Source organism: Bos mutus, chromosome 11 (genome assembly GCF_027580195.1).
Source record: "Bos mutus isolate GX-2022 chromosome 11, NWIPB_WYAK_1.1, whole genome shotgun sequence".
In the NCBI taxonomy this organism is placed as follows: Eukaryota; Metazoa; Chordata; class Mammalia; order Artiodactyla; family Bovidae; genus Bos; species Bos mutus.
This window is the reverse complement of record NC_091627.1, coordinates 102,964,894-102,977,244: the sequence shown is the minus strand read 5'-3', so window position 1 is coordinate 102,977,244 and position 12,351 is coordinate 102,964,894. Positions and strand designations below refer to the sequence as shown.

Sequence of the window (12,351 nt, the reverse complement as noted above, 5' to 3'; positions counted from 1 at the left end):
TGGCGTGCACATGCCTTCGTTATTTTCCAGATACTCTTCAGCTGGGCATGTTTATTCTAAATTTCCAATGAGTGTTAGGGATGCTGCGTGTACTGGCCCCAGAACTGACGTGTTGGGGGAGGGCAGGCTGTTGGTCAGGAGCGTCTGGTCCTTATTCCACCTGTGCCACCTCTGAGTTGCGCAACCTGAAGCAGGTTGCTAACACTCCCTGCCTCCTAGTTTCCACACCTATAAATGGGTGTCAGAGTACCGTCACGAGTTGGTGGTATTCAAGTGAGTATGCACCATAGAAAACAATCACAGGGAATGTTTGACAAATACAAAACACAATTTTTAATTTGATGAACTTCTACTGGAGAAGTATGGGCTGATGGAAGGCAAGTGAACAAATCTGCAACTGTAACAATAGCCTTGCCAAAAAGTGATGACACCATTTTGGATTTCTTTTTTTCTTTAAGCATGTTGCATTTAGTATACATATTCAGTATATCATTAATGTCAGTATTAAAGAAAAATAATGTAATATTTTATATATATATAAACTTATTACATATATCTGATATATGGTCATACATATATGCATTTGTAAAGTTTAATGTCCAAACTGTATGTAAATTTTATTTAAATGCCTCTTGTACTTGATTTTTTTCTATTGAATGTAATTTTTAGCTTCTACAACTGAAAAAAGAAATCATAGTGATTAAAATGTATCAAACAATGACCTGTCCTAATCCCTTCTCACATTTGAATGATTTTTATTGCTAAATAATAATTATCGCTTACAGGAACAGTTGAAACATAAAAAGAAATTCAATTTTGTGCAGTTTGATGCTCAAGCCAGTGCTTGGCAGGAAAAACTTGTTGAAATCAATGAGGATAATCTGAAAGGGGCCCAGGCCTGGATTAGAGACATTAAGGTAAGAAAGAGGCTGGGTCTGGGAGAAGAACAGAGATCAGGATAGAAATGCTTAAGAAACTGCTTTGAACTCCAAGGATGGCCATGGCTTCACATAGACATTTGTTTTACTTACAAAGGTCATGTTAATCCAATCTTTTTAGTTGATATCTAACATTTAGATAGGCTTCTACTGACAATACCGCCCTCAGTTCAAGTCTCAGCCTGTTTATGAAAACAAATTTCAAAATATAGTTTTTTTACTTAAACATTCATATTTGTTTCTTCTGAGACTTCATCCTTGTTTCAAATGATATATTACAGCTATTTTAAACAGTGGATTTTGTTCAAAAGTAATGAACTTGTGGAAATACACAGTATAATGTGAGTGGTTAGGGCTGAAAGCCAGGACAGAGATAGGGCAGCAGGGTGTGATGAAAAGGTAAAATCACTTCTTCAGGGGTCTATTTTACTTGGAGAAGTTTATATCTACACAGACTACTGGGAAGAATTTCCCTTTTCTCAAGTTTTCTGTTGTCTTGAACTTACCTTCATTTTAAAAGTTCTTTTTTTAGAATCACATAGCATTCCACATATTTAAGATATACTAAAATTGAGACCAAGGACTATTCTTAAAAAGTCAAATATGGATCATGCTGCTGCTGCTGCTAAGTTGCCTCAGTCATGTCCGACTCTGTGCGACCCCATAGACGGAAGCCCACTAGGTTCCCCTGTCCCTGGGATTCTCCAGGCAAGAACACTGGAGTGGGTTGCCATTTCCTTCTCCAGTGCATGAAAGTGAAAAGTGAAAGGGAAGTTGCTCAGTCGTGTCCGACTCTTAGCGACCCCATGGACTACAGCCTACCAGGCTCCTCCATCCATGGGATTTTCCAGGCAAGAGTACTGGAGTGGGGTGCCATTGCCTTCTCCGAAATATGGATCATAAATAACTTTAAAATGATTCGTTGCCTGAATTAGAGCTCCAGATTTGACAGGAAGCTACACATGGCCATTAGTGGAGCTCCCTGAGTATTAACGAGCAGGGTTTGCACTATCATTGGAATGTTCTGGAGTTCCTTTGGGATTCTTTTTTTTAATGAGAGGAAAGGGACTTCCCTGGTGGTTCACTGGTGAAGAATCCACCTGCCAAAGGGACATGGGTTCAATCCCTGATCCAGGAAGATCCCACATGCTGTGGGACAACTCAGCCCCTGTGCCACAACTACTAAACTCAAGCTCTAGAGTCCATGATGCACAGCAAGAGAAGCCACTGCTACGAGAGGCCTGTGTACCACAGCAAAGAGAGAGCCACCGCTCTCCACAGCTAGAGAAAGCCCATGCACAGCAACAGGGCAGCCTAAAATAAGTAAATGAATAAATTAAAAGTTTTTCTTTTTAAAATGAGAGGAGGGGAAATTTCCTGGTGGTCCAGTGGTTAGGACTCTGTGCTTTCACTGCCAAGGGCCTAGATTGGATCCCTGGTTGGGGAACTAAGATGCCACAGGCCATGCACCACAACAAAAATAAATAAATTTAAATAAATAAATAACGAGAGGAGGAAATCTGTTCTATAAGGAATAATGTCTGTAACATTTTGTCCTAATTGGCCACCATACGCTGGAAAAGAGTATTAAATTTATTCTCAGCTTGTTAAACATCCAGGATTATCCATTGAAGTTTCTTTTATGACTCTAGGTAACGGGAAATAACTTAATTCAGAGTGTGCTAATTTAGAGTTTGTGATAACAGGATGTTATATATGTACTCTCATTGGATAAAAACATTAGCAGGTTCCTCTTTATATAAAAATCACTAAAGAATAGAATCAGTCTCATCTAAATGGCTAAAAATATGTCAGATCAGTTTTTACACTGTGATTCTGTTCTCTTTAGAAACCTTTACTGAAGTACCTTTGCTTGCTTGCTGAATGTGTAAAATTCATTTTCAAGAACACCAGATTCCTCTATTAGTCTTTGGACTGATTTGGTCCAGAAATCAACCAAGTCAGTTCAGAACATGACCCAGGTGTTCTAAATGTGCTGTGTGCTGATATCACCGAGCTGTGGTCAGCTGGCATAGGTCAGAGAATTTATAAAATTTCAGTTATTGTATTTTTAAGTTCTAAAAGTTCCACTTGGTTCTCCTTCTTGTCTTTTATTTTTTTCATGAGACTTTCTATTTCTTTGCTGATGTTTTTTAGTTTTCATTTGTTTTAAGATCATTGGTCATTTCTAGTTGAAGCATTTTTTTTCACAGCTGCTCTAAAATCTTTATCAAATAATTCTAACATCTCCGTCTTCTTGCTGTTGCTATCATCTTTTTCATTTCAGGTTGAGAGCTTCCTGATTCTTGGTATGAAGGAGTGTTTATCAACTGAATCCTAGACATTTTTGTCTTATGTTTATGAGACTCTGGATATTATTCTAACCTCCTATTTAGTCGGCGTTGTCTGACACTGCTCTGTCAGGGGTGTAGTAGGTGGGCCCTGCCTCATACTTGTGGGTGCAGGTTGAAATTCAGGTTCCCCACTGGAACTCTGTTGAAACCTGATGGGGAGGAACACCTTTTCACTGCTAAGTGGGAATGGACATCATTGAGCAGGGAGGCCATGTTACAGTTGGTGGGGATGAAAGTCCCAGCTCACTACCTGGCTTTCTTAGCTATCACACTGGCAGAGTGTTAGGTCATTTATTTATCCTACCTGATGTTATCTGACCTTCTTGGGTCCATGGGGTTATATCTGTCATTGTTTTGGGGAAATTCTCAACCATTATTTTTTCAAATATTTCTTCTACCCTCTTTTTCCCTTTTCTGCTTTGTTTCCAATTAAGCATATACCAGACCATTTGCTCCATAGCTCTCTGATGCTCTTTTCTGTTTTGTTCTTTTTCCTCTTTGCATTTAATTTTAGATAATTTCTATTGCTCTATATTCATGTTCACTAATTCTTTCCTTGGCTATTTTGAACTTACAGTCATTCCTCTGTATCTACAGGTTCCTCATTCATGGATTCAACCAACCCCAGATGGATTTTTTAATTCCAGAAAGTTTCTTTTTTTTTAATATAAATTTATTTATTTTAATTGGAGGCTAATTACTTTACAATATTGTATTGGTTTTGCCATATATTGACATGAATCCGCCATGGGTGTGCATGTGTTCCCGATCATGAACCCCCTCCCACCTCCCTCCCCATCCCATCCCTCTGGGTCATCCCAGTGCACCAGCCCCGAGCACCCTGTATCATGCATCGAACCTGGATGGCGATTCGTTTCACATATGATAATATACATGTTTCGGTGCCATTCTCCCAAACCATCCCACCCTTTGGCTTCTCCCACAGAGTCCAAAAGACTGTTCTATACATCTGTGTCTCTTTTGCTGTCTCGCATACAGGGTTATCCTTACCATCTTTCTAAATTTCATATATATGTGTTATTATTCTGTATTGGTGTTTTTCTTTCTGGCTTACTTCACTCTGTATAATAGGCTCCAGTTTCATGCACCTCATTAGAACTGATTCAAATGTATTCTTTTTAATGGCTGAGTAATACTCCATTGTGTATATGTACCACAGCTTTCTTATCCATTCGTCTGCTGATGGACATCTAGGTTGCTTCCATGTCCTGGCTATTATAAACAGTGCTGCAATGAACATTGGGGTACATGTGTCTCTTTCAGTTCTGGTTTCCTCGGTGTGTATGCCCAGCAGTGGGATTGCTGGGTCATAAGGCAGTTCTATTTCCAGTTTTTTAAGGAATCTCCACACTGTTCTCCATAGTGGCTGAACTAGTTTGCCTTCCCACCAATAGTGTAAGAGGGTTCCTTTTCTCCACACCCTCTCTACATTTATTGTTTGTAGACTTTTTGATAGCAGCCGTTCTGACTGGTATGAAATGGTACCTCATTGTGGTTTTGATTTGCATTTCTCTGATAATGAGTAATGTTGAGCATCTTTTCATGTGTTTGTTAGCCATCTGTATGTCTTCTTTGGAGAAATATCTGTTTAGTTCTTTGGCCCATTTTTTGATTGCATCTTTTATTTTTCTGGAATTGAGCTGCAGGAGTTGTTTGTATATTTTTGAGATTAGTTGTTTGTCAGTTGCTTCATTTGCTATTATTTTCTCCCATTCTGAAGGCTGTCTTTTCACCTTGCTTATAGTTTCCTTTGTTGTGCAGAAGCTTTTAATTTTAATTAGGTCCCATTTGTTTATTTTTGCTTTTATTTCCAATATTCTGGGAGGTGGGTCATAGAGGATCCTGCTGTGATTTATGTTGGAGAGTGTTTTCAAAAAGCAAAGCTTGAATTTGCTGCATACTGGCAACCATTTACATAACATTTAAACTGTATTAGATATTACATATAATCTAGAGAAGATTTAAAGTAGATGGGAGGATGTATATTAGTTATATGCAAACACCATGTCATTTTATTTAACAGACTTGAGCATCTGCAGATTTTGGTATCTATGGGAGAAAGGGTCCTGGACCAATCCCTGTTGATATATAGAGACACAGCACTTTGAACTCTTTAAAAGATTTCTTCATATTCCTATTGCATGTTTTGTTTGTTTATTTTTATTTATTGGGCTGTGTCAGGTCTTATTGCAGCACGCAGGATCTTCATTGTGTCATGAATGCATGCATGAATGCAATTTCCATTGCATCAAGTCTTTGGTTGCAGTACACAGACTCTAGGTGTGATGCCTGGGCTGTGGAGCACGCTGGCTTAGTAGTTGTGCCTTGGGGGCTCAGTTGCTCCCTGCCATTTGGGATCTTGTTCCCCAACCAGGAATCAAACTTGTGTTCCGTGCATTGCAAGGTGGATTCTTAACCACTAGACCACCAGGGAAGTCCCCTTACTGTGTTTTTCATTAGTAGCATTTCCATTCTGCTATTTCTTAAGGTTTCCATCTCTGCTGAAATTGCCTACCTGGTCTTGAATGTTGTTCACCTTTGCCATTAGAGGTTTTAATGTATGAATCACGGTTATTTAAAATTTTCTGTCAGATGGTTTTAGCATCTGTGTCACATCTGAGTTTGTTTCTGATGAGTACTTTAGTTTCTTGATAGTGTGTTGTATATTCTATTTGATATGCTTATTTTTTGCTAAAGCTGAAGCTCTAATACATTGGCCATGTGATATGAAGAGCCAACTCATTGGTAAAGACCCTGATGCTGGGAAAGATTGAAGGCAGGAGAAGGGGGTGACATAGATGGTTGAATGGCATCATGGACTCAATGGACAGTGTTTGAGAAAACTCCAGGAGATAGTGAAGGACAGGGAAGCCTAGAGTGTTTCAGTACATGGGACCGCAGAATTAGACATGACTTAGCAGCTGAGCAATGAACAACACATTTTTTGTTAAGAGCTGGACATCATAGAGCTGCAGTATATAGAGACTGAGATAAATATTTTTTTATGCCTGGAAAAGAGCATGACTTTCTTTTGTGGGATGGGTTAGTGAAGTGAAGTGAAGTCGCTCAGTCATGTCCTACTCTTTGTGACCCCATGGACTGTAGCCCACCAGGCTCCTCCCTCCATGGGATTCTCCAGGCAAGAGTACTGGAGTGGGTTGCCATTTCCTTCTCCAGTGGGATGGGTTAAATTAATCTAATTAAGAGCTGGACTGGGTTTGAGGTTGGTCTGTTTGCACCATAGCCCTCACATTATTGTAGTGATGCTTTGTGTTAGGGTGAGAGATGATGTACCAGAAGGTTGTCTGCTCCACCCTCAGCTTTTGATTTTTCCCTTTACACTGGGCTTCAGAGAGAACTTTTCTTTTGCAGGTTGCTTGTTAGTTGATGTTTCTAGGGGAGTAACAGGGATGGGTATTTTCTGAATAAGCCTCAGTGTTAGTCGGGCCTGGTGTCCAGGAGTCTCAGGGGTGTGGCTTTGTCAGTATCTCTGAGTCCAGAATGTAGCCCTGCTCCTTCTGCAGGTGTAGGGGCTTTGTTGTTTCCTCTTCCATTCCCCAGCCTTCTGGGTTTTGACCAGCACCCTGAGGATGAGTATGTTCGTTACTGCCCTTTACCTCATACACACACACACACACACACACACACACACACAAAAGCTTTTGTTCTGCAGGGGAGAGAGAGAACAGGGTCTCTGTGGATGTTCCTGTGTCACTGAATCTCTCCCTCAGTTCTGCCGTATGAAGGAGATTTTCTCTAGGCTCTCTCAGTCTATCCTGTGAATACCCTGTGGGGTTTGTGGTGAAACAGTCTTCAAGAGAGAACTGATGCCAGGCTTCCCTGGAATTCCACTGGTTAAGAATCTGCCTTCCAATGCTGGATATACCAGTTTGATCCCTGGTCCAGGAAGATCCCACATGCCATGGGTCAAGTAAGCCCATGCACGATGACTACATGCACGATGACTACCGCAGCCCATTCATCCTAGAGCCTGGGCTTCCAAGAGAAGCCACCACAATGAGAATGCACTGCAACTAGAGAAAGCCGGCATGCAGCAGCAAAGACTCAGCACAGCTGGGTGTGAATAAATAAATAAAACTGAATAAATAATGAGTAAATACAACTTTAAAAAGAAAAAAAGAACACCGATGCCCCCATATTGTGGTCTCTTGCCAATATATACCCGCAGCTTCTGCTGGTTCACCAGCCACCCCAACCCAGCTCTCCTTCAGTGTCTGGCTGCATCCTGTCCCAGGAGCCAGGGCTTGCATCTCACCGGACTCTCCAGATGCCCACCTCTCCCCAGATTTTGGGCCAGTTGGTTGCCCTGTGATCTGAGCTCTCTCATGAATGTAACAAAAGTCACATACTTGCTGTTTGTCTGGCTCTTTTTTATTGTGGAGTGACAGTTCTCTCCATCCCTGGACAGAGCTGCAGAAATTTTACAGTTTTACAGCTTCCTGTACCTCCACATTGCCCATGACACCACACTTGTGTTTGCTGAATATTGGGTGTCATGAATCAATCCTGGCTGAAAACAAACACGGTCCCCACCCGGGTGTATTCAGGCTGCGTGTTTAAGCCGTGCTGACAGCTGAATGAACAGTAACTGAGTTAGTGCCTCCCACCGAAACACACAAAGATAAAATTGAATTAAGAGCTCTGTCAATAGGACAGGAAATCCATTGTCCCAGCTTCTAGCTCTCCTGGGACTATCCGCATAGACGCTTTTATGATACATCCAAGGATTCAACTTCTTGAATTCCTGGACTGAAATCATTATCTCAATATAATTTAAATTTATCTTTTATTTCACAAATACCTTCTTTTTTTTTTGGAGGCAGGGAATAACACTTGTTTGTGAGCTCTTTTTCTGAGATTGAAGTATACACTTGGTATGTCTCTCTCTCTCTCTTTTCTGTAGATTGGAAGTTCCACAAACACCCTGAGTGCCCTGCAAATTGCTTTTGCTGATGAAGAAACACAAGTAATCTACCTTTTGACAGATGGGAGACCTGATCAGGTACTTATCAAAGTTGGGAACAAAGACAGACTCACTAATCCCCTGAAAGTGAAAGCTGAGAGTGGGAATTGGGGGACCTTTTTCATTGCCACCAAAAAGCTGTTGACAGATGCTTGCTTGACTTAGGGACCCAGAAGTGAGGTAAAACAAACACATCCACATTGAGAAATTCCTTTGTCTACTGCAGCACTGAGGAAAATTTATGTGACAGTGAGTGTTGTCTGGTTAATTTGATGCACTCCCATAGGCCTGGAGACCAACCCCATGAAAGGAAATGTCTGCTTTCCATGGAAGACTGGTTTATATTTTATTATAAACTAAGAGCAAGGATATCTTTTTGATTTTTTTTCCTTTGGGGACACTGAATCTAAACATGTCACTGCACAATGTCCTTGGTTTTACCCCTAATTTTAACTTAGTAATCATTTAAACAAAGCATGCCTTTCTGGTGAAATGTTCTTTGTTTTGTTTAGCCTGACTGGAAAATATTTGAAAAGTTTTAGTGGAGTCTGTTCATCTTCTTTTGAGCTTTGTGAATGAAAGACTAATGCTCTGGGCATTAAATAAATATACGGATGTGCAGGCCAGTACAATGTAAATTAACCGCTGAAGTGAATTAGTATCAACTTGTTTCCTTCATTGTGAAGTGTCTGCATGTGAAGACTGCTAGGCAAATATTGTAAAATATCCTGTGTCAAACAGTCCAGGGCTTAAATACTAAAGCAACCAGATTTTACTGCAGCGTTAGATTTGTGGCCAAGAAGTTGTATATATAGTAAAATTTTATTTGGTATAATTTTCCTACCAATTTCACTGTACTTTCTACTCAAAGGCAGTTTGTTGTGCTTTGTTTATGCTCCTTGTCTGGTGCCAAGGTGTGAGGCTACAAAGATGAATAATGTCCTGCTCTAGGGAAGCTTACATGTTGGAGGGTACGCGAGCATGTACAGTGAATTCTGACACTATACAGGGAGTAGGGTTGTCTAGGCTACAGACTGGGTGGGAGCACAGTGATGAATTCTGCTGTACAAGATGGAAAGAAGACCAAGCAAGCATCCACTGAGAAGGGCACGCTTCAGCTGTGTCTGAAAGGAGGATAAAGAGTTTTTTAAACAGAGGAGATTGCTGGTATCCTGGGCAGAAGGAACAGAGGTGTAAAGGTATGTGGGCTGCTCAGGGTGACAACCGGAGAGCAAGAGCAGTGATAGAAGAGTGTCGGGCCGAGTCTCTGAGGTTAAGTTGGGGGAGACCATGATGGTCCTTGAGTGTCACATGGAAAGGATGGTCTTTACCTCACTGGGTACTCTCAGGGGAACAGAAGGTCCCATCCACCTAATATGTTATAAATATGCCTCAGTAGAGCCAGGGAAAGACTAGATCTTGATGAGAGCTGGTGAGGTCCCACCTCAGGGAGGAGCAGCAGAAATTTGGAAGGAGGAACCCATCAGAGATGAGATCATAGGAGTAGCATCAAAGGACTTGGTGGCCAGTTTGTGGGTAGAAGGTGGGGGGCTGGGTGAGGACCAAGAGAGGAAGGGGTCAAGAAGACCGATTTCAGTTGTCTAGTAATTGTTATTAACTGACTGACAACTAAAGAAGTTGAAGACTTAGGGGTTGCCAGTGGAGGAAGCTGAGCTTGAGCCACCTGGATTTCATGGCTGTCCAAAACCTGTGTAAGTATGGGACTGGTGTTTGGAGAAGGTGTAGGCTGATTCTGTAAGGAGATTCTGACTTGCAAGTCATCTGGACAAGGAGTCTTTTTCTTTTTAATAAATTCTAACTGATTTTATGGCAATTTAGGAAATATAGGTAGGCATATAATCATAAGGAAAAATAAGAGGTAAGTATAAGTAGTTCATAATTCAATTTTCTGCCCTTTCTCTAATATGTGCCAGTTTTCCAAGTCATGAGACATTCTTCTGAAACATCATTCTCAGTGACTGCATCATATTAAATTATATAGATTTAATAAAACTACCTTAAAAACTGATTTAATTTTTGCATAGTAGTACATTAACATGGAACATATTACAAAGGTACAAAAGGATATGTAGAGAAAATTCTCCCTCCCACCTTCTGTTCGTCACCTAAGAGGCAATGTAGGTTACTAGTTTCTTTATTTTCTTTGAAAGATAGTTTGTTATGTAAACAGATAAATGTTTATATATATATATATATTTCCTTTTTAAAATATATAAATGGTAGCATATTACACGGGCTTCCCAGGTGGAGTTAGTGATAAAGAACCTGCCTGCCAATGCAGCAGGTGCTGGAGACACAGGTTTGATCCCTGGGTCAGGAAGATCCCCGGAGGAGGGCATGGTAACCCACTCCAGTATTCTTGCCTGGAGAATCCCATGGACAGAGGAGGCCAGTGAGCTACAGTCCATAGGGTTTCAAAGAGTTGGAAACCACTGAAATGGTTTAGCACACATGCACGCAGCATATTACACACACAATTCTGAACCTTTATTAATAAAACAAAGGACTTCACTGGAAGCCCAGTGGTTAAGACCCTGCCTTCCAATGCAGGGAGACTGGGTTTGATCCCTGGTTGGGGAGCTAAGATACGACATGCCTTAGGGTTTGGCCAAAATTTTTTTGTAAATAAATAAAACAGTATACCTCAGAGATCGCTTAATATCATTTCATAAAAAGCTTCCTCATTTTTTAATAGCTGTTTACTATTCCATCACACAGCTACTTAGTCATATCCCCTGGAGATGAACATTTAGGTTATTTCAATCTTTCTATTCAAGGTTGCAAAAGTAATGGGGCGCATATATCATTTTGCACCTGTATGAGTGTATCTGTAGCATAAATTCTGAGATGTGTTCTCAGTAAAAAGATATATATTTTGATAGATCCCAGCAAACAGCCCTTGAAAAGGATTTACCAAGTAACACTATACCAACAATGTGTTAAGAAGGATGCTTAGATTCGAGTTCATCACAGACTTATGAGGATCTCGGATCTCCCAAAAGTATATTTAAATTGGAATCTCCAAAAAATATATTTAAATTATATTTAAATACATTCCTCTGGGGAGAAGGTCAGTAGCTTTCCCTGGATTCTCAGAGGGTCCGTGGTCCAGTTAATGATAAGAAACTAGGGATATGGATGAGCTGGAATTAGGAATATGCTAATTGCTAAAAAAGTGATTTATAAACTCTCATTCAGGCATTTCATATTCCTCTCTGCCTTTTCCCCACATGCAGTCTATTTAGTTTGTATTGCCCCTCAGGTTTTCTCAAAAAAAGGATATTTGATATTCATGTTCCATGTAGAGGACATTAAAATGTAGCACTCAATCTCCATTTGTTTTTTAATTTTCACTGACTGTGTAGGACCTGAATAGGTAAGACCAATGTTATTATTCCCAGTACTCAGCAGAATTTTCTACTTGGAAGAACACACAGAGATGCTATTCAGAATTCAATTCCATGGACATCACCGTACTGCTTGTTTATTAAATGTCCAGGGCAGGATTATATGAAAGCCAAGTCTTTAATCAAGTTCAAAGGGTTCTAGTAATACTAGTTTTCATGAACCTGGGATCACTAGGTGTCCTTTGCTGGGTATCTGTAGATGTGAGTGGACACTGCGGGGCCTCTGCTAGAGAAGCCAAGCACATTTGGCTGTGATTGTTTGGGGATTTCTTTGAAGTTAGGGCCTCACTCTCGCAAAAATCGAGAAAATAGACGTGAGGAAGTTAACTACACCATTTTAAACAAAAACAGATGTATAATAAGGACCCACATGGGGTATATGAGAGGTGGCGGCAGGGGAAGGCACGGGGGACTGCCCCTGTACAAACAAACCTCCTTCAGACTACGAGAGAACCATTCCTGCCTTTCTTGTCACGCCAAGGTGACCTTTGTGGTGAAAGGGACATCTGGCCACACACCTGTTTAGACTCAGGGACAAGGCACCGGGGCGAATGTCTCAGGTGTGCAGCTTGGCCTCATCTTAGGGACCTCATCTTAGGGACCAACAAGGCCTCTGAAGGGAACTG

General features: G+C 40.7%; 1 protein-coding gene across 1 annotated transcript in view; it reads left to right on the top strand.

The window, feature by feature from the left end:
• Nucleotides 1-12,351, top strand: part of VWA3B (von Willebrand factor A domain containing 3B) — a 168,149-nt gene that overhangs the window by 72,642 nt on the left and 83,156 nt on the right. Inside the window, exons 12-13 of the mRNA XM_070380207.1 lie at nucleotides 786-917; nucleotides 8,238-8,336. Of these exons, the coding sequence (XP_070236308.1) occupies nucleotides 786-917; nucleotides 8,238-8,336 (231 nt within the window). The remainder of the gene's footprint in view (nucleotides 1-785; nucleotides 918-8,237; nucleotides 8,337-12,351) is intronic.